The sequence below is a fragment of the Cervus elaphus genome, chromosome 17, assembly GCF_910594005.1.
Source record: "Cervus elaphus chromosome 17, mCerEla1.1, whole genome shotgun sequence".
NCBI classification, from domain to species: domain Eukaryota; kingdom Metazoa; phylum Chordata; class Mammalia; order Artiodactyla; family Cervidae; genus Cervus; species Cervus elaphus.
This window is the reverse complement of record NC_057831.1, coordinates 42317068-42336910: the sequence shown is the minus strand read 5'-3', so window position 1 is coordinate 42336910 and position 19843 is coordinate 42317068. Positions and strand designations below refer to the sequence as shown.

Genomic DNA, 19843 nt, shown 5'->3' with positions numbered 1-19843 from the left:
TATTAAATGGAAACTTACAGAAATAAACAATCCGTGAGTTTTAAATTACACACCGTTCTGAATAGTGTGATGAAATCTCACACCATCCCACCCAGGGCGTGAATTAACCCTTTGTCGTGCATATCCTGCTCCTCAGTCCCTTAGTAGCCATTCCGGTTATCAGATCCACTGTCAGGATATCACAGTTTGTGTTCAGGTCACCCTCATTTTACTCAGTAACAGCCCCAAAGCATGAGAGTACTGATGTTGACAGTTTGGATGTGCTGAAGAGAAGACCTGACACTTGATTTAAGTTAAATGGTGAAAGTTCTTGACGTAATAAGGAGAGAAAAAATCTGGATGCTGAGGTTGCTAAGATCCGTGGTAGGAATGAATCTTCTCTCTGAAATTGTGACCAAAAAAAATTGTACTAGTTTTGCTGTTATATCTCACACTGCAGAAGTTACGGCCACAGTGTGTGGTAAGTGCTGAGGGAAAAGGCATTGCGTGCATGTTAAGTCACTTGGTCGTGTCCGACTCTGTACAAACCTATGGACTGTAGCCTGCCAGGTTCCTCTGTCCGTGGGATTTCCCAGGCAGGAATACTGGAGTGGGTTGCCATGCTCTCCTCCTGGGGATCTTCCTCACCCAGGGATCAAACCCTTGTCTCTTATATCTCTGATATTGGCAGGTGGGTTCGGTACCACTGGGAAAATGGAAAAGGCATTGCATTTGTACAGTAAGATATTTTGAAAGAGAAAGACTGATTTTATGAACTTTTATCCTATGGTTATATTTGTTCTATTTAATTATTGTTGATCTCTTACTGTGCCTAATTTATAAATTTTGTCATAGATATGTAAGTATAGAAAAAAAAACATAGTATATAAAGGATTTGGCACTATTTTCAGTTTCAGGCATCCAGTGGGGGTCTTGGAATGTATTCCACATGGATAAAGTGGGGACTCCTGTCAGTTGTGATTGCTCTCAGATGCCATTGCATAGAGGACTGGTGGATGGATCTTGGTTTTGAGCTATATACCGTGAAATAACACACTGTTTTATAGAAAGCCTAGCCGTAGAAGTCTTGGGAGGATAAAATATTAACAGTGAAATGACATGAATTTTAGAGTGTATAGTGTTGAAAACGATTTGAAAGTTTTTAATTTAATTATGCTTGTCACAAATACAGTCTGATTTATTTTGATAGCTAAAGTGTAACATACTAAGGAAGAGACTATAAAAATAATGTATGAGATTGTCATTTAGTCATAACTTTGAGTTGGAGTAATATTAGGATGCACATCTTTTTGACATATACCTTTATTCTATATTGCCCAACACAAATGGCTGCAGAACCAGATTTCTTGATTTCGAATTCTTGCTTTGCCACTTACTACTGGGCTGATTTTAGTTAGTCTGTTTGGCTTCAGTTTCCTTTCATTCCTTTTACTGTCGTTGCTGTTTTCTGTATAGCAGGTAAGTGCAGTATGCCTCAACAGTGTTGAGATGTAAGTAACTTTTATTTTGTCTTTAACAGGGACCTCCGAAACAATCTTATTAGTAGTATAGACCCAGGTGCCTTTTGGGGACTGTCATCGCTAAAAAGATTGTAAGTGTTTGAATTGCTGGCTTATGAATTTGAACCATTCCTTTTTAAGTAACTGTTAACCTACTTCAAACTTTAACATGATAAAAAAGTGGCTTTTTAATAATTTTTAGAAATTCATCTAAGATAGAAAAGCAGACTGTTTAATGTAAGTAGCTCAGAAGGCAGTTTATTTATACAGCAGTTTGATTTGTTGGTGGTAGATGGTTACATCCCTCTTATGGTAATAAAATCATTATGGTTGGCTTTGCCAGCGGGCATAATCTGTAGATGACTTTCAACTTACGAATGCATTTAAACAATCTATTGTAAATGCCCTAAAAATTGAGACCTCTTTGTATTTTTTTTTTTTCATTTATTTTTATTAGTTGGAGGCTAATTACTTTACAGTATTGTAGTGGGTTTTGTCATACATTGACATGAATCAGCCATGGATTTACATGTATTCCCCATCCTGATCCCCCCTCCCACCTCCCTCTCTACCCAATCCCTCTGAGTCTTCCCAGTGCACCAGGCCCGAGCACTTGTCTCGTGCATCCAACCTGGGCTGGTGATCTGTTTCACTATAGATAATATACATGTTTCGATGCTGTTCTCTCGAAACATCCCACCCTCGCCTTCTCCCACAGAGTCCAAAAGTCTGTACATCTGTGTCTCTTTTTCTGTTTTGCATATAGGGTTATCATTACCATCTTTCTAAATTCCATATATATGTGTTAGTATGCTGTAGTGTTCTTTATCTTTCTGGCTTACTTCACTCTGTATAATAGGCTCCAGTTTCATCCATCTCATTAGAACTGATTCAAATGAATTCTTTTTGACGGCTGAGTAATATTCCATGGTGTATATGTACCACAGCTTCCTTATCCATTCATCTGCTGATGGGCATCTAGGTTGCTTCCATGTCCTGGCTATTATAAACAGTGCTGCGATGAACATTGGGGTGCATGTGTCTCTTTCAGATCTGGTTTCCTCAGTGTGTATGCCCAGAAGTGAGGCCTCATATTTCTATTAATGATTTAAAAATCTTGCCAATTTCCTATATATTTTATCTATATGTTATTTCAAAACCTGAAGACCAGTTTTTATTACTTCTGAGACGAAGCACTCTTGCTTTCCTTATCGTGTTCTGGTCACAACTGCTTTGTGAGAGTGCTCATATTTTAGAGGTCACCCGGTGCTTCAGCCATGTGGACTGCCCCACTACCCTTGATTCCTTCTGAATGCATTTATTGAGTGCTGACTGCTTACTATGCTTGGACTTCCCCGGAAAAACTCACAGACTCTTAGGGGCAAATAGATAGTGAAAATGCATCCTAAATAATAATAATAATATTACTGCCAGGGAAAGGAGGACCACCTGAGATAGGAATGACCTGCCATGAGAGCAGCCAGCCTTTTGACTTGACCTTGCTCCTGAGGGGTGAACATGTATTGAAGAATAACAGAAAGAGCTCTGTAAACAGAGTGGACACAGGTGTGAAAGAACAAATGCTTTGACCAAAGCATTAAGTAGAAAGGGGAAAAGAACATTGGAATGTAAGGTCAGTCAGGAAGAGACCAGGCTTTTGATGACCTCCTGCCATGTTGAAGAATTTCAAATCTTTTAGACAGTGGGGGACTGGCAAAACTTTTTTTGTTGACGTGATCAGATTAGTGACATCAGAGCTGCAGTGGATCAAGCTAGGTTTAGACTTCAGTGAAAGTATTATCAACGTATAGAGATGTCACTGAAGTGGAAAGACAGATCAGCATCAATTCAGTTAAACAAACATTTATCAAGTCCATCCTCTGGGCCCAGGAGTGAGCCGGCCTCCAGAGATACAAAGGGAACTAACTCAGGAGCCCCTTGGAAGGTTTGCAGTCTAGTGGAATCATGTATACCAACCAAGATCTTGGATATGGGTTTGGAATATACTCCCAGAGAGATAGGGCAATCGCTGGTGTTCAGCTGTTACGGGTCTTTGAAGCAGTGGGGACTTGCCAGGAGCGTGGAGCGTGGACCAGGGCCATCAGCAGGCTACATGCATCTCCAGACACAGTCCTTAGGGAGTGGAGGGCAGCAGCTCGCTGAGCTTGATTTGTAACAGTGAGTCATTTTCTCTGTGCTTCTTACTAGGACAAACTGATACCTTGTTTGGATGGAATGTGAGTCCTCACATAGGGAGAAGGAGTAGGAGTGTAGCTGCTAGAGCTGCCCTATCAAACTCTGGGGCTGAGGCCAAAGCATTTTTGTTTCAACTGTCCCTCCTGGTGATTCTGATGCTAAAGCTGGAGAATTACTAGAACTAGTTTTTGCAAGAGGAGGGAGGAGTGTGGTATCATGGCCAGACAAGTCCACTTATTCTCTCCTTCTGTGATCCACGTGACCGTCCATGTTCTGTTTTCTGGTAATAGGGAGCTTAATATGATAATATCTGCACATTGAGGTAGGGATTGAAGGAAATTTGACTCTTAATAAAAAGCAGCTTCATCAGGATCTTTCAAGGATACTGCAAAATATCCTACGTTCTCCATCAGTTCTTTATCCTTCAGTAAATAATTTTTCACATATTGCTATCCAAAATAAAATTAAAATTTTCTTGTTCAGTAGCACTTAATTTAATTACCATGATTGTCCCAGATGTTGCCTTGGCATTTTTTCATTGCATTACACATTAAGTAGTCTTTGGTGTTCATGCCTAGGAAGGTAATTGTCATTTATAATCTTCCCACTAGAAAATTCGTTCTTAATTCCAAACAGCTAAGTTGGCATACAGCTTGCACGCTGAGAGAGTTCTATATGAAAACTCAATGAGATAGAAAGGTATTCTGCTAGTCACTTCTTAACTACAGGCGCTTTTTCCTATGAGGCCTTAAATCATTCAGTTGTGCATCTCACTCAGCAACCACATATAAAGTGTTTTTGTAAGTGTCCCGTGCCTTTGCCTTTATTTTATAGATAATTTGGATCAGGAAGATTAAGTCAGTGGCTTTCTGAAGAATAAACTACCAGAAGTAGGTAAAATCTAGACCCATTCAGTTTTTCTTTTGCTTTATCAACAAAATTCAAGCTGATTCTCAATTCAAATGAAAACTCATTATCAGTACCTAAATTCCATTTTAAATAGGTATAACTATAATGAAATTGTTTCCCAAAGAATCAATGGTAATTACACAATTTAAAGCTCAGAACTGAGACAAGATAATGAATAGAGCTCAGAAATGCTTGTTTAAGCAACACTTCGCAAGATGATGCCTCATTTTCTTAAAATAGTAAAGCCCAGAAATAGAAGGAAAATCAGCCAGAATAAAGAAAAGTCCCACACAATTAAATACTTAGTTTTAATATTCTGAGGAGCTAGAGCATAATGAATGTAGTTAAAAACTTGTATTGCTTAAGATTTTTTTTAAATCAAAAGTTGCCCTAAGAAAGGGGAAACAGGGCTATGAAATTTTTGAATTCCAGGGGTTACCTAAATTAGCTTTCAAAATACCTAAAGGAAAAAATTAATGAGTCAGTACTGAATTCAAATATGAAGTCTTTGTAATTTCTATCAGACTAATACCCCACCCCCCATTACCAAGTGTATAATTTAGAATCTGACAGTTTTAGTTTAGAAACGGTTGGTATAAGTCTCTAAAGAGTAACTCAGTGAATATGTCCTGGTCTATTACAGAGAATAATATGGACAGTGAAGAAAATATGATAAAAATATTTTTTAAAGTTTGGCTTAGAAAGCTTGTTTTACTTCTTCTATTGAAATTAAAAATGACCAATAATCCCAAATCTTAACAACTGATAAAAACAAAGGTTCATTGTTTGAGGGCTTCCATACTAAATCCACTGATGGGAAATGATGAAAGCTATGCTCTCTTATTTGAAGAAATAGTCAATTATCTCCTAATTAAAATAAATCTAATTGAAGTGTAAAAGTGTGTTCACTGTGCTTAGTGTGAAGAAGTATAGTGTAGAAAGAACAAAATACTAAAATTATTACAGAGAAAAGGAAAAAAGTTACATACGTTGAGGAGGAGAAAAAAAATGATTTCAAAGTAGCATTTGATAGGAACTATAAGAAGTTTAGGAGTGACTGAAAAAAAATGGGCCATTACCTAGATATTGTTATAAAGTAATTTGGCTTGGAGCCTAAATGACAGATTTGTAAAGTAAAAGCTAACTCAGTTGTTTTTTCATTACAGTCAAAACTTCTGAGTATTTAAGGAATGTAACAAGTTAGCATTAAGTTTCACTTGTTCTTGAGGAAATAAAAGTTTTGGCATTGTGATAATGTACCCTTTTACCCATTGTCTCTTGGATGTTGCCTTATATCAGCCCTATTCCCTAACTTACCCAGAGTGATTAGCTGTGTATATCATCACAGGCAGTAAGATAGATTGAGTCTCATTTTTACTACTTTGGTTTTATCTTGAGTCATTTTACAGGAGTAAATGCTTTAAATATCGAGGGCACTGTAATTAAACAGCGTTTAGTTTGTATGTGCCAGAAGTAAGTGAAAGCAAGGATTATTTCTTCTCTCAGCGCTGCACTTGAGATAAGTGAATATTTTAGAGATGCTTAAAAGAAAAGTCTTGCATGATACTTGGGTGCCATTCTTGAATATCAAATGTATGAAACCTTCATTAACCAAGAGAACTAATTGAAGATACTTTTCCCCTTTCTTCTTAGGGATCTGACAAACAACCGAATAGGGTGTCTGAATGCAGATATATTCCGAGGACTCACCAATCTGGTTAGGCTGTAAGTACCTCTGTCTTTTGTATTATAATACAAGGAAGCATTTGAACCAGTACCCAGATTTTTATGACCACTTATATGTTTAAAATAGCAACTGTAGAGGTTATAGAACTGGTAGGGGGATAGTTCAGTTCAGTTGCTCAGTCATGTCCTCTCTTTGCGACCCCATGGACTGCAGCATGCCAGCCTTCCCTGTCCATTACCAGTTCCCGAAGCTTGCTCAAACTCATGTCCATCGAGTTGGTGATGCCATCCAACCATCTCATCTCTTATCATCCTGTTCTCCTCCTGCCTTCAACCTTTCCCTGGGAAAGATTGAAGGTAGGGGATAAGGAGCTGGAAATTTAATCATGGAGATATAATGTCATCAGAATATAATAATGCATTACATCCACTGCTCCACACGTACATGCACACACGCAATGTAGAGAATAGGTCCATATTGAGACACATGATCAAAAGCTTTGATGGTTTGGGAAAATTTCTTTGAAGAGGTGAATCTTGAGCTAATGGTCCAGATCTTTAGAAAGGAAAAGAAGTCAAGCAAATGATACAGGGAGGTAGGAATCAGAGCGAGGCCAGTTTGTCAAGGTGAAGGCAGATAGTCTTATGCGTAGATTGACTGTTTAAGTCACTCCTCTGACCTTGTGGTTATAGGTGACCTGTTGAGCTTTTCTGTTTTTCACTTATACAGTAGGATTAATAGTACCTCAAAGTTACTATAAGGATTAATTAGCATTTGAATTATCTATAACTTTGTTATAATTTGTATCTAACATAAATGGAGAACTTTGTGTATACCGTCAAATATGTTTTAGTGTTATGTTAAGAATCTGAGAGTAACTAGAAATAAGGACAGTTACCTGTAATAGAGCTTTATACAAGAGTGTATGAAAGGCAGACTGAAGCTTAGAACTGATTCAGTCCTAGGAGGCCGCTGGAAGACGTTGATGTGGGGAAATGGCATAAATCATGCTTTAGAGAAGAGCAATCTGGAAATAGGGTATAGCATGGAAGGCAGGATTTTGAGGTAGAAGTTCTAGTTCTGAGATGGCCTATGCTTGGCTCTTTCTCTCTGTAGCTTTTTATGGTGTTTCATCTGTTTTGTTCAAGTTAACTTTGAAGAAGCCATGTGGGCTTAAGTACTGAGATTATCTCATCTCTGCAGTAAGTGAGGGGTCTCACTTGTCAGAACAGAGCTAAGTACTCCTGCTTCTCAGCCAGCAAATTGTATTTCTCAGTGTGCCCTTTAGCTCTGGGGGAAAGATAGATGGCCCAAGTTTATGTTTTTAAATAAAAGATTGATTTGGTGTACAGCTTTACTCATTGCTAGAAATCAGTTAAATCTATTACGGTTTTCTTTTTTTGTAACTGGATTATAAACAGTTTTGTTTCAGTGCTTTTATTATCTCGAGATTTTTTTATTTTTGGTTTTGAGGAATATGTAAAAATTGGCAACCTGAGTCATTTATGGAGAAAAATTTGTTATGTTTTTGAGTAGTGATGAATCAAATAGTGAAAGAGGGAATCTGAAGTTTACCATTTTCTCGACTTTAGTTCCAGATGGATTTAGAGCTTTGGTCTAGGGATTTTTGACCCAACAACAAAAGTTCTTTAGGCAAAAGTGTTGTTCTGGACATTATATTAAACAAGGTTACTATACACTTATTTTTGGTTTTTGCCTCCTGCCTTAAAATCTAATGTTTTTGCAAATTTTAAAGCCTGGATTGTCTCTTACATTTTTACCAATTCTCTGATACCTGTTGTGAGAATTTACAGGACGTAGAAGATAATGGACATATATCCAGGTGAATCATTAAAGCATAGAAATAATACTACCAAGTTTCCTACTTTGTGGTTGATTGAGATAATTTTGTAGTCCATGTAGTAGTAGATGATAGCCCTCTTAAATGCAACAGTATGGCACATATAGAACCATACCTGACATATCCTTTAAATACTGTTCTAAGAAAAATTAAGGCTTCCCGCGTGGTTCATTGGGTAAAGAATCTGCCTGCAATTCAGGAGACCCAGGAGACATGGGTTCAATCCCTGAGTCGGGAAGATCCCCTGAAGAAGAAAAAGGCAACCCACTCCGGTATCCTTGCCTGGAAATGTCCATGGACAGAGGAGCCCGGTGGGCTACAGTCCATGGGTCGCAGAGTCGGACATGACTGAGCGACTGAACTGAACTGAAGAAAAATTACCAGTACTAAACATAAACACATAAGAAAAATTAGCAGTTGTGGTAGCTTCTTAACTTTCAGGAGTGCACTGCAGTGGAGTTGCCCGTGATCATCTGGGGGGACATAGTTCTCGAGCATTGGATCAGGAGCCTTTGGATGGGTGTTCTGTGTGGGCCACACAGCTTTCTGGGCTCTCTCAGCCAGGTTGTATGTTGCTTGTAAAGGCTGATAGCATTTGGTATTTCACATATGGAGAATAGCATCTTCATTCTAGCAAGTGGAAAAGAGAGTCTGATTAGTTAAGGGACAGGTAGTACATTTTTAGGTTAAGAGTCAGAGAAGCTCTGTGTTACTATTTCCCACCCTATAGAGTAAACGTGCAAAAGAAGTCCGTCTAGAGTAGATTACTGTTCTAGCTCTTTCCTCTGCTACCTCTTCCGCTCAACTCTGTGGGTTACCCTGGAACTTTGGACCCTCAGACTGACTTGGCCTCTTAGCCAGGGAGTCTGGAGACCTTGGCAGAAGGCCTGTGGTGTTCCCGCCCAGACCTCTCATTGTGCTGAAACAAGTCTGGGCTTTGGTGATTTAGTGTAAAAATTGAAAAATGACTTTGTAAAAATACGTCAGAGTGTTCAGTGGACTTGGGTGTGGTAGGTAAATTGATTGAATCTGTGTATTGATCTCTGCCTTTATTGATGGAGAACTTCTGGGAAGTGAAGCCATCCTCCCAGAGGTTCCCACTCTAACCCTGGGAATAACTGGCAGAAAAAAGATGGAACTAATAATGGACTTTGGTGAAGTCTGTATCCTTCACTTAGGAAGTTAGCTTGCAGAGTAGTTGTTAGGAGATCAAAAAAAAAAAATCAAAACTTTCCTTATGAATTTTGATCAATTTAAAACCTGTGTTTTCCCCCTAAGAATTATACCTTTAATATTTTTCTGTCAGTTGAGTGATATTTATAAGAACTTCCTTTCTATAATTTAAAAATTATTGATGTTGTTAAGTAATAAAACCATATAGAAAGGTATGCAGGAAAAGTTAAATTTCCCCTTCATCTTTTCAAACACACCCCTCTGAGATAGCATATACTGTCCAGTGTATATATTCTGATTTTTCTATTGCCACTGCACATGTATAGGCATCCACACAGGGCTTTAAAAATGTGCTCTACTCTGGACTTCCCTGGTGACCCAGTGGTTAAGACTTCACCTTCCAGTTCAGGGGGAATGGGTTCGATCCCTGGTTGGGAAGCTAAGATCCTACATGCCTTGTGACCAAAACCCAAAGCATAAAATAGAAGCAGTATTGTAACAAATTCTGTCAAGACTTTAAAAATGATCTACATCAAAGAAAATCTTTAAAAAGTGTGTTCTACTTGACAATTTACTTTAAAAAAATTTACCAAGGTACCATTATCTTTTTAGGAGAATATTTTTTTAGTAGAATACCATTATCTTTTCTGGAGAATGTTTTTTTTCATGCTTCTGACTGGCTAACAGAGTACTCCACAAGTATAGAGCAGTGTGCTGTGCTTAGACGCTCAGTCGTGCCCGGCTCTTTGCGACCCCATGGACTGTAGCCCTCCAGGCTCCTCTGTCCATGGGGATTCTCTAAGGCAAGAATGCTGGAGTGGGTTGCCACGCCCTCCTCTGGGGGATCTTCCCAACTCAGATTGAACCCAGGTCTCCCACACTACGGGCGGATTCTTTACTGTCTGAGCCATGAGGTGAAGAACAGTATGATTTAGTCAATTACTCCTGGGTGAAAGGAGGTACCGTTTGATTCATTACCTCCTCCTTTAACAAGTCTGCCCTGGTAAACACGCCTGTATATACACAGATGCTGCATCATATCCATTTAACTCACAGGAATGCAAATATCTATTTAACAAAAAGTAAATGAAAATTAAGTGAGAGAGTAAGAAACAACATGAGTGGGAGTGGGTGGGTAACTCACCTCTCACTCCATCGAGTGAGCTGTATTAGGACATGAGAGAGTGACTTTGCTGTGAACATTGTCATTCTCAATTCCATGATGCTTTTTTTGGTATAAGTATCTCAGAGTTGGAATGTGATTTTAATGTTTAAAAGTATGTGTGAATTTTTATGGTCATCAGCCAATTACTTCACTTGGTGTCTAGCCAAACAGTAGTTTGTTCCAACACCGGAGGAAAAATTGGTTTGTGTTGGGATTTACTGGGCGGATGGCATGTCTTTCTCCAATGTGATTCCTTCCTCAGTGATTTCCAAGGAAAAACAAATTAATATACCTAATAATTACCATAAAGTTACCTAGCAATTAGAATCTAATGGTTCCTGTAAGATACAGTCGTTTTATTTATACTTAAATCCTATACTTGTAGTATATATTTTTATTTCCAATTACTACAGACTCTTTCAGACATCTAAAAAAAAATTACAGATAATTGTACAAGGAATCTCCCTGTACCCATCAGTCAGTTTCAGCACTTAGCAACTCATAGCCTATCTTATTTTAGTTCCACATCACATCTGTCTTCCCACCTATATTATTTACAGTAAACCCCAGTAATCTTATAATTGCACATAGGGTACCTTGATAAAAGTACAGTTGTTCATTTTAATTACATCCAGGTTACTTTCTTAAAATGTTATGATTTGTACTCCGTCAGCCATAATACCCTTTTCATAACCATATTCAGTATTCACTCTGATAGGCCAAAAAAGAAAAAGGCATTGCTTTCATGATTCTTTTAATGTGCAAGTATTCTTTTTATTTTTTAAGTTCCTTGGCAATTCTTTTATGAAGGTCAAAATTATTTTACCCAGCCTCTTTTCTATTAAAAAAAAAAATCCTAAGATATATGTAAAATGAATTCAGTAGTGTTTTTACTGAAGTCCATTATATACTACTTTTGAGGGACTGGTGTTTGTGCAGTGTTTAGTCTTCCCATCCAGAAATATGTCGTTGCAGGTGTCATGGAAACAGCTGACCTCTTCCCCCTTCAAGTTTCTTCCCTCTCCCCACTGGGGAATCCTTCCACCCAGTTGTCACTTTCTTCCACACTTAAAGGATTTAACTCAGCCTCTGGAGGAGAGGCAGGCCTCCTTGCGGGTCTCAGGACTTCTTTCTTGAGAATTCTAGGTCCAAACTATAACATTCTTGATACTATAGCAGGCACTGAACAGATCTTGTGGTGGTTGGGTCATGCTGCCATTTTCCTGGAGCCCTTGGTAGCACCTCCTAAAGCTAGGGTCCATATTCTGAACAGCCAGCCACTGCAATTGAGCACTTACTGTATACCCTGGCTTGCTACCGGCTACCAGAGGTACCCAAGTAAGTAAGACACACAAGTCCTTTCTGTCCTGGAGCTTATGAAAGTCGAGCATGGAAGAAATCACAAAAAATGATTTGTTCGAACTACTCATATAGTAGCATAAGGTGTTCTACAATTTATAGCAAACTCTGCAAGCATTTATGTACTTATTAAAGCCACGATACATGGGGAAACCAGAGAGGTTAAGTAATCTGCTCAAGGGCAACACTGAATTCTATCCCAAGTCTTTGATTAAACCCTGGCCCCATTTCACTCTTCCGATATATTTTAGTGGGTGACTGTCAGCTGCTGCTGGTTGTTCGTACCATCCTTTTCTTCGTTTTTTAATTTTTGTTTCCTTAAATGAAACTGAGTGAACTCCTGAAGAACAGTTCTAGTTGCAATGAGAGCATGATTAAAAATCAGGTTCAGGAAGGTAACTTGGAGGTTCTACGTGTTATTTAACAGAAAAATCCTTATCCAGCAGTAGTTTTAAGTAATGTTATGTATTGCTTTATATAAGGTTAATTTTCTTCTTCAACTTTGGAGAAAATATTTATTAGATATTTCTTTCTATGAGGTTTAAAACAACTTTCATAACTTCTTAATAACAGTATTTAATGATAGGATGTTTTAGGAATTGTAATATAAAATGATATATAATTGTTTGCCTTTCTTACAGTGAAGTTATTTCCTTTTTTCCAGAAACCTTTCAGGGAACTTGTTTTCTTCATTATCTCAAGGAACTTTTGATTATCTTGGCTCATTACGATCTTTGTAAGTAAGAATTTTTTCTTCCTGTTTTTGTAAATGTATCTTAGTGTCTGAAAATTAAAAACAGTTATTATACGGCTTAAGAGACTTCATGGGAAAATCTTGTGATTTTGCAGTAATTAGAATCTCACTTGAGAGTTGGCATTCACATTGAAAAACATACCATAAACCTTTATAATGTGTGTCAGGAAAAAAAAATAATAATGTGTGTCAGGCTAGAGCAACCATTTTCTTCTTAGAATACTCTTATCTCTCTAATTTATATTTAAATAGGTTGGTAATTTTTTTCTTTGTGTTTCCAAATTAGAGAATATTTTGTTTATGTAATTAAATCCCCAAAGTATAAAATAAGCCAACCTTCTTATGAAGAGTTTATAGTTAAGACTTACGTTGTGCTTTGAGAGCTTTCCTGGTGGCTTACGCGGTAAAGAGTCTGCCTGCAATGCAGGCGACCTGGGTTCGATCCCTGGGTCGGGAAGATCTCCTGGAGAAGGAAATGGCAACCTGCCTCTAGTATTCTTGCCTGGAGAATCCCATGGACAGAAGAGCCTGGAGAGTCTCAGTCCGTGGGGTCACAAGGAGTCAGGCACCACTGAGCAACTAACACGTCATTCATGTTATGCTTTAGAGATTAATTCTATCCTGTGACTCCATCCCCAAACTGAATTCACAACTTATTACTGCTATTTTTGGTCATGCTTACATAGAATGCTTGCTTTATGAAGTCAGTGTATGGTCATATTTACACAATTCTCTGTGGCTTTAAAATTGGCTGAGTTTTTTTTTTTTACACCCAAAACCAGTTTTGTTAAGTGAGAGATTAGATTGTCTAGGAGTTACTTTTGAAGCTTACTGTATTTTCAGATAGACCTTAATATGTCTCAAAGCATAACTTTTACTGATTCCTATTGGAATTACAGTTAAATACAATGGTTTTTCAAATTTTTATTGCATGTGACATACAGACTTGAGTCTCTTTTTCCAGTGAAAGATGTCTTCTCTGCCAGATGCCTGTTTGATGTATGCTCACTTCTTATCTTTCCTCCCTTCCCTGCCCCTTTCTTTTTCCTTTCCCTGCCTTCCTCTTCATCTTTAGTTTTGTAAATTTATCATTTCAGTCTCATTTAGCATCTTTCATTGGAATAAAGCCAATAGGTTAGGTGCTCAAGGGGCTTCTCACCATCATGGCAGATATATGTATGTACTTCTAGAATCCCTGCGTCAAACTTTTTTTTTCTTTTTTTAAATTTAAATTTAATTTTATTTTTAATACCCAAAGTATTTTTTTTTATTGAGATATACCTGATTAACAGTGTTGTGATAGCCTCAGGTGAACAGTGAAGGGACTCAGCCATACGTATACACGCGTCCATTCTCCCCAAACTCCCCTCCCATCCAGGCTGGCACATAACATTGAGCAGACTTCCATATGCTTTACAATAGGTCTTTGTTGGTTATCCATTTAAAATATAGCAGTATGTACATAACTTTCCCAAAGTCCTTAACTATTCCTTCCTCCCAGCAACCGTGAGTTCTGTTTTCTAAGTCTATAAGTCTCTTTGTGTTTTGAAAGTAAGTTCATTTGTATCATTTCTTTTTAGATTTCACAGTAAGGGATGTCATGCGATATTTCTCTTTCTCTGAGATAGATAATATATTTTTTTGACAGATAATATTTTCACATGCTTAAAAACTTGCAGTCATTTTTCAGATCAAAGTAAAAGCCACTAACTTGGCACAGTGAACAAGGCTTTGGATCATCTCGTTCCCTGATCTCAAGTCCAGTCAAGTCCCCCTCTTCCATAGTAATCCTCCAAGATGCCAGGCAGACATGCTTCTTCTGCCTCAGGGCCTTTGCAGTTATGGGGCCCTTGGCCTGGAAAACTCTTCCACCAAGTATCACCTATGGTTCTGGGACTTCCCTGGTGGTCCAGTGGCTAAGAGTCTGTGTTCCCATTGCATGGGGCCTGGTTTCAATCCCTAGTCAGAGAATTAGATCCCACATGCCACAACTAAGAGTTGTGGCTCCTGCACCCTGCATCAAACTCTTACCTGGTCTTTTTGGTACTATTAACGTTCTTACCCAGAAAACTGCTTTTTAGTGAAAACATCTCCTTATAGTGGGCTTATGTCAGCCATTTCTGTGAAGTTTAGGAGATAAAGACTGCAAAAATGGTCTGACTTTTGAAACTCTAGATAGCAGGAATGTAGGAAGTATTTTCATGCAAAAGTTGAGCAAAATTGTCAGTGTTTATAAAAGATAAACTCACCAGAAGGTGGTTCTTAGGAATTAGAAGTTAGTCATCGTAGTCAGACAAACAGAAGGTGACCATGCGAAGCAGTCATATGTTGCTGTATGCTGTCAGAATTAGCAGAGTTTGCAGACATTTAAGCCAAGAACATGGCGGTGATGCTGGAAGAAAGGGGGAAAGCTTCAGTTTCCAGTAATAGCGCCATAGACTTGATGACAAATCCATAGAAGTTTGATAGACAAAAGGAACGTGGATGTGATATTCCAGTACCCTGGGCTTCAGAAATGTGTTTCATAGACGAAGAATCGATTTTGTTCACATACCATCTTTGATTGAAAGCAGAGTCAGTCCAGGATCAGGTGGGAAGGGATCTTGGGGTCAGACATTCGACATCCTCTCACTGGGAAGGAAACCACAGCCAGTTGATGGTACTGTATGTGCTCTAGGAGAGATTGAGCAGCTGTGTGCTTCCACACAAAGGCTGAGCCAACGTAAAGCAAAAGTGCAGTTTAATTCACTTGCCATCCTGTCTAAATTGCATTTTGTGTGCCGCAGAGAATTTCAGACTGAATATCTGCTGTGTGATTGTAACATACTGTGGATGCACCGCTGGGTAAAGGAGAGAAACATCACGGTGCGGGACACACGGTGTGTTTATCCCAAGTCTCTTCAGGCCCAGCCGGTCACAGGTGTGAAGCAGGAGTTGTTGACATGTGGTAAGGAAGAAAAACTGAGAAAGGGTCAGCTGTGTTTTACTTGCTGCCATGTGCTTCCTGACAAACTTCAGAATTCTTTTTATACATTGGAACTGATTGTAGCCATCAGTCTTCATGAATTTGATAATATTTAGTTTTTGTCAACAGTTAAGTCAGTTGGATGAAAAAATGTTTTTTTCAATTGGTATTTAAAGTTCTTAGGTTCTGAACAGCTTTCTTAATGAAATTCAATTTCAGTAAATAGTATAGATCTTCATACTTTCTAATAGCAAATCAGTGATTTGTTGATAGTACTAAAATCTCAGGATGCAATCATGCATTTTATTGATAGGGTATGAATTGATACAGCCTTTTTGAAGGGTGGCTTGGCAGTATATATCACTATTCTTAAGGAATTGATATAACTTGATAAAGCTAATTCTGCATGTAGGGCTTAATTCTTCAGAAATCATCAGCTTGTATGTAAATCTTCAGATTTTATATATGAACATATCTTAAATTCTGAAAAAGAGGGCATTGGCTTACTTATGGCAGTCCATTCAATGAAATAGCGTAAAGCTGTTAAATCATGATTTTTTCAAGAATATCTAAAGACTTGAGGGAAATAATACATTTACCATGTGTTTAATGAAAAACAAAACCCAGAAAAAACAAGAAACAGTCCTTAAAATGATAGAGGGAGCTTCTAGTTTTGTCTCTGTGCTTGGAAATAAACAACCCTATCAGTTTTTTCCTTTTATTGTCATCATTATTATTGTTGTTTCACATGTGAAGTGTGCTCATGGAATTAAAGTTTTATGAAAAGAAATAATGTGTACACATATGAAATCACCTTGGTGTATACTTTAAATATCTTATAATTTTGTCAATTATACCTCCATAAAGCTGGGGGGAAAAAATGAAAAAACTAAAAGAAAAAAAACAACATACTTACATTCTTATCACTCATAGGTAGCAAAGATACCTTGGTGTACATAACAGTTTTCTACCTTTTTATTATGTTTTATCCAAAATACCATACTCTGTTATTTTGTATTGTTTTTAAACTTGAAATAATGTAAACTTATTTCCTCATCATATTGATATGAAAGATGTATACCAATTCATTTATATATATATATATGTAGCCATAACTTTTATTTTTTCATTATAGGGATATAGCCACAATAATTTCCTTATTACTGCATATATAGGTTGTTAATTTCTCACTCCATAAACATGAACAAGATGAATTTCCTTACGTACATCTTTACGTATTAGCTATTTAGGATAGCTTGCTACTAAAAGTAGAATTATTGTGTTAGAGACTGAATATTTTAAAGGCTTTTAGTGAGCCATGATATTTGTGTACGTTTTTGCATATGTAGTTTAAGATTTCCCTTTTATTTTTCTTATTGGGAAGAAATATATCAGCTTTGTAAAAGTGACATGAAATGGTTTAATTTTAATTTTAGTTAATGGTGTTTCCATCTTGGATCCTCTTAATTCAGCAACATCTTTGTTGATGGTAAAACTAGAATGCTGGTTATTGAGGAATATGTTTTTCCATTTTTAAGATTTCAATTAGAACTTCTATAATTTTAAGTTCTGTAGTGTGAATATAGGATTTGTTTACTGAGTCTTTATTCCACTGTCTCCAGATCCTCCCCTTGAATTACCATCTTTCTACATGACTCCGTCTCATCGTCAAGTTGTATTTGAAGGAGACAGCCTTCCTTTCCAGTGCATGGCGTCATATATCGATCAAGACATGCAAGTGTTATGGTATCAGGATGGGCGGATAGTTGAAACTGATGAATCGCAAGGTATCTTTGTTGAAAAGAACATGATTCACAACTGCTCATTGATTGCAAGGTAAACTTTTTTAGATGAGGAATTGTCTCTGTAGATTTTATTTATCATCTCAGGAATTGTAATGTTTAGTTGGAATTTAATATTTTACCTTTTTGCATTTAAAAGGCAAATGTCTGACATTTCTTTTTCTGATTGTTATTTATTTTCAAAAGTTAAATAGACATCTTTTCCATCTAGTTTTGGAGGGGAAAAAAGCATAAGGTAGAAGGGAAACACTTTATAAGTTGGAGACATTTTGTTTAAAGTTTTAAGAGGAAAAAATGTAAACTTTTTTTTTTAACCAAACTTAATTTCCAATAATTTCCTGCTGCTTTTAATAAGCTCGGAATTTCACTTTTAGGAATCAGCTAATTTTTACTGTCTTATGATTGATGTTGCATTTTAAGATACTGCCTTTTTTCATCCTGTTAGTATAAAACAGTATACCACCTGTTAACCTCATGTTTGGTGCAAGTGCCACAATAGTTAGTTCGAAGAAGTTAAAGTACAAAAAACAGGATAAAAATAAATATGTTATCACTCATTGTATTTTATTTTGGTGATATGTTAATCTGCAGGCATTGAATTTTCTTTTTCCTTCTTTCTGCCTCTGTCTCTGATTATCTCTCCAAGCCTTTTCTGTGTTTCTTTCTTTCCTTTTTATCAATTTGATGAAGTTAGACCTCAACTTGGATATTTAAGGATAGAGCTATGATTTCTCAACTTTCTACTGAGGCACTTTGTGTAGTATTACCAAAGTACCATGAAAAACAACCAAAAAACTAATAGTTCTCTGAGTTCAGACTCAGGTCTGGGAATTTTGAGGTTTGAATATTGTATTTCATAATTTCTCTTTCTCTTCTGAGATTTTCTTAGAAGCATATTTTGATTTATGCTTTGAACTTTTATAGTAGAAACCCTTAAATCCTTGCCTCTTATTTTAGTATCTGGGTCACATGGGGGTCATCACCCTGCTTATTTTTTATGAATATGGTTTATATTTTCTACTTTAAAAAGTATTATTTATATGTCTGGTAATGTGGGATTGTATCCTAGATAATGTGAATGATTTGCTGTGGAGAAGCTGACAAAGTACACCTTATGGGACAAATCTAGCCTGTGAATTTTTTTTTATAGTTTTAAATAGTTACCTTTCAAATGGTTACACAGATACCTTCAGTATTACTTCTTGGTCAGCAAAACCTGAAGTATTTACTTTGTGGCCTTCAAAGAAAACGTTTGCTGAACCCTGACTCTGAATTCTTTTGTATTCTTCTCAATGAGCAATTAACTTTCGGTTAAGCTCAAACTCCTAGATCTGGCTTTTGTATGGTAGGCAGCCACTGAAATCTGGGTGGTGTTTGCCCTGTCTGCATGTAGGTCAGGGATCAGTTAAAAACTGGGTAAATTGTATATGCACAAGTTTGGGCTTTTAGCCAGGCTCCTTTTACCTCTGTCCTTTGATTTTTTAACCACTCAGATTTTGAGTTTCTATTTGAATAATGCCTGCCCTTGGGCAAAAGTCATTAAAAAAAATTTCCTGGTTACTCCCCAGTGCCAGTCTCTTCTTCCTAAAGTCAGTTTCTTTTTGGCTTCTGCTGGCTTTGGATCACTCGCCTGTGTTCACATAGTTGCCGTACTGTAGTTTGTCTCCAGCTTATAGCTGTTAATTGTAGGGAGTGTGGTTTGATAGGAACCAAGAAAGGAATGGCAGTCCACGCCAGTATTGTTGCCTGGAGAATTCCAGGACAGAGGAGCCTGGAAGGCTGCAGTCCATGGGGTCGCAAAGAGTCAGACATGACTGAGTGACTTCGTTTTCACTTTCACAACAGTAAAGCTTTAAAAATGTCTGAATAAAAGCTTTAATTTATTTTTTAAAATTTTACTGTAATTTATAGTGCTGTGTTAATTTCTGCTATAGAGCAAAGTGCCTCAGTTATATATATATATGAATATACTTTTTCAGATGCGTTTCCATTATGGTTCATCACAGGATATTGAATATAATTCCAAGAGCTTCAATCTAGGCTTCTTAAATTTTCTAACAAGTAACAAGATTTACTTTATAAATTCATTTCTGTAAGTCATGTTTAACTTAATCTAAATTCCTTTAGCATTAAAAAAGAATGAATTCAAAGGATAGTAACTTCGCATAACATTTTTCTGTTGGTAGTAATACTTACCAAAGTGAAAGTCTTTCGTATGAAGACTGGGAAGTCCTTTACCCGGAGTTAGCTCCAGAATAATAGAAAGTTGTAGGAGAAGGAAATATGTGGTTCTTGGATTGGTTAACTTCATAGACCTCTCGATTCTTCATTGGTCTTTGCATGTCGTTGGGCCTTCATTAGTGAGAACTGGAGTTTGTATTTTTACTGCTCACTGAAACTGAAGCTACCCCTGTCCTTAAATCTCCTAACGTGTTGTGTTGAGGATTCTTGAAAAGTTTATTCTGCTAATTGG

The 19843-nt window shown here is 37.2% G+C and overlaps 1 protein-coding gene across 3 annotated transcripts in view; it reads left to right on the top strand.

The window, feature by feature from the left end:
* The window catches only part of ADGRA3 (adhesion G protein-coupled receptor A3), a 124400-nt gene that overhangs the window by 43628 nt on the left and 60929 nt on the right, over nt 1-19843 (top strand). For all 3 annotated transcript variants that reach the window (XM_043870819.1, XM_043870818.1, XM_043870821.1), the window contains exons 3-7: nt 1520-1591; nt 6258-6329; nt 12514-12585; nt 15390-15550; nt 17191-17404. In XM_043870819.1, coding sequence (XP_043726754.1) covers nt 1520-1591; nt 6258-6329; nt 12514-12585; nt 15390-15550; nt 17191-17404 — 591 coding nt within the window. The remainder of the gene's footprint in view (nt 1-1519; nt 1592-6257; nt 6330-12513; nt 12586-15389; nt 15551-17190; nt 17405-19843) is intronic.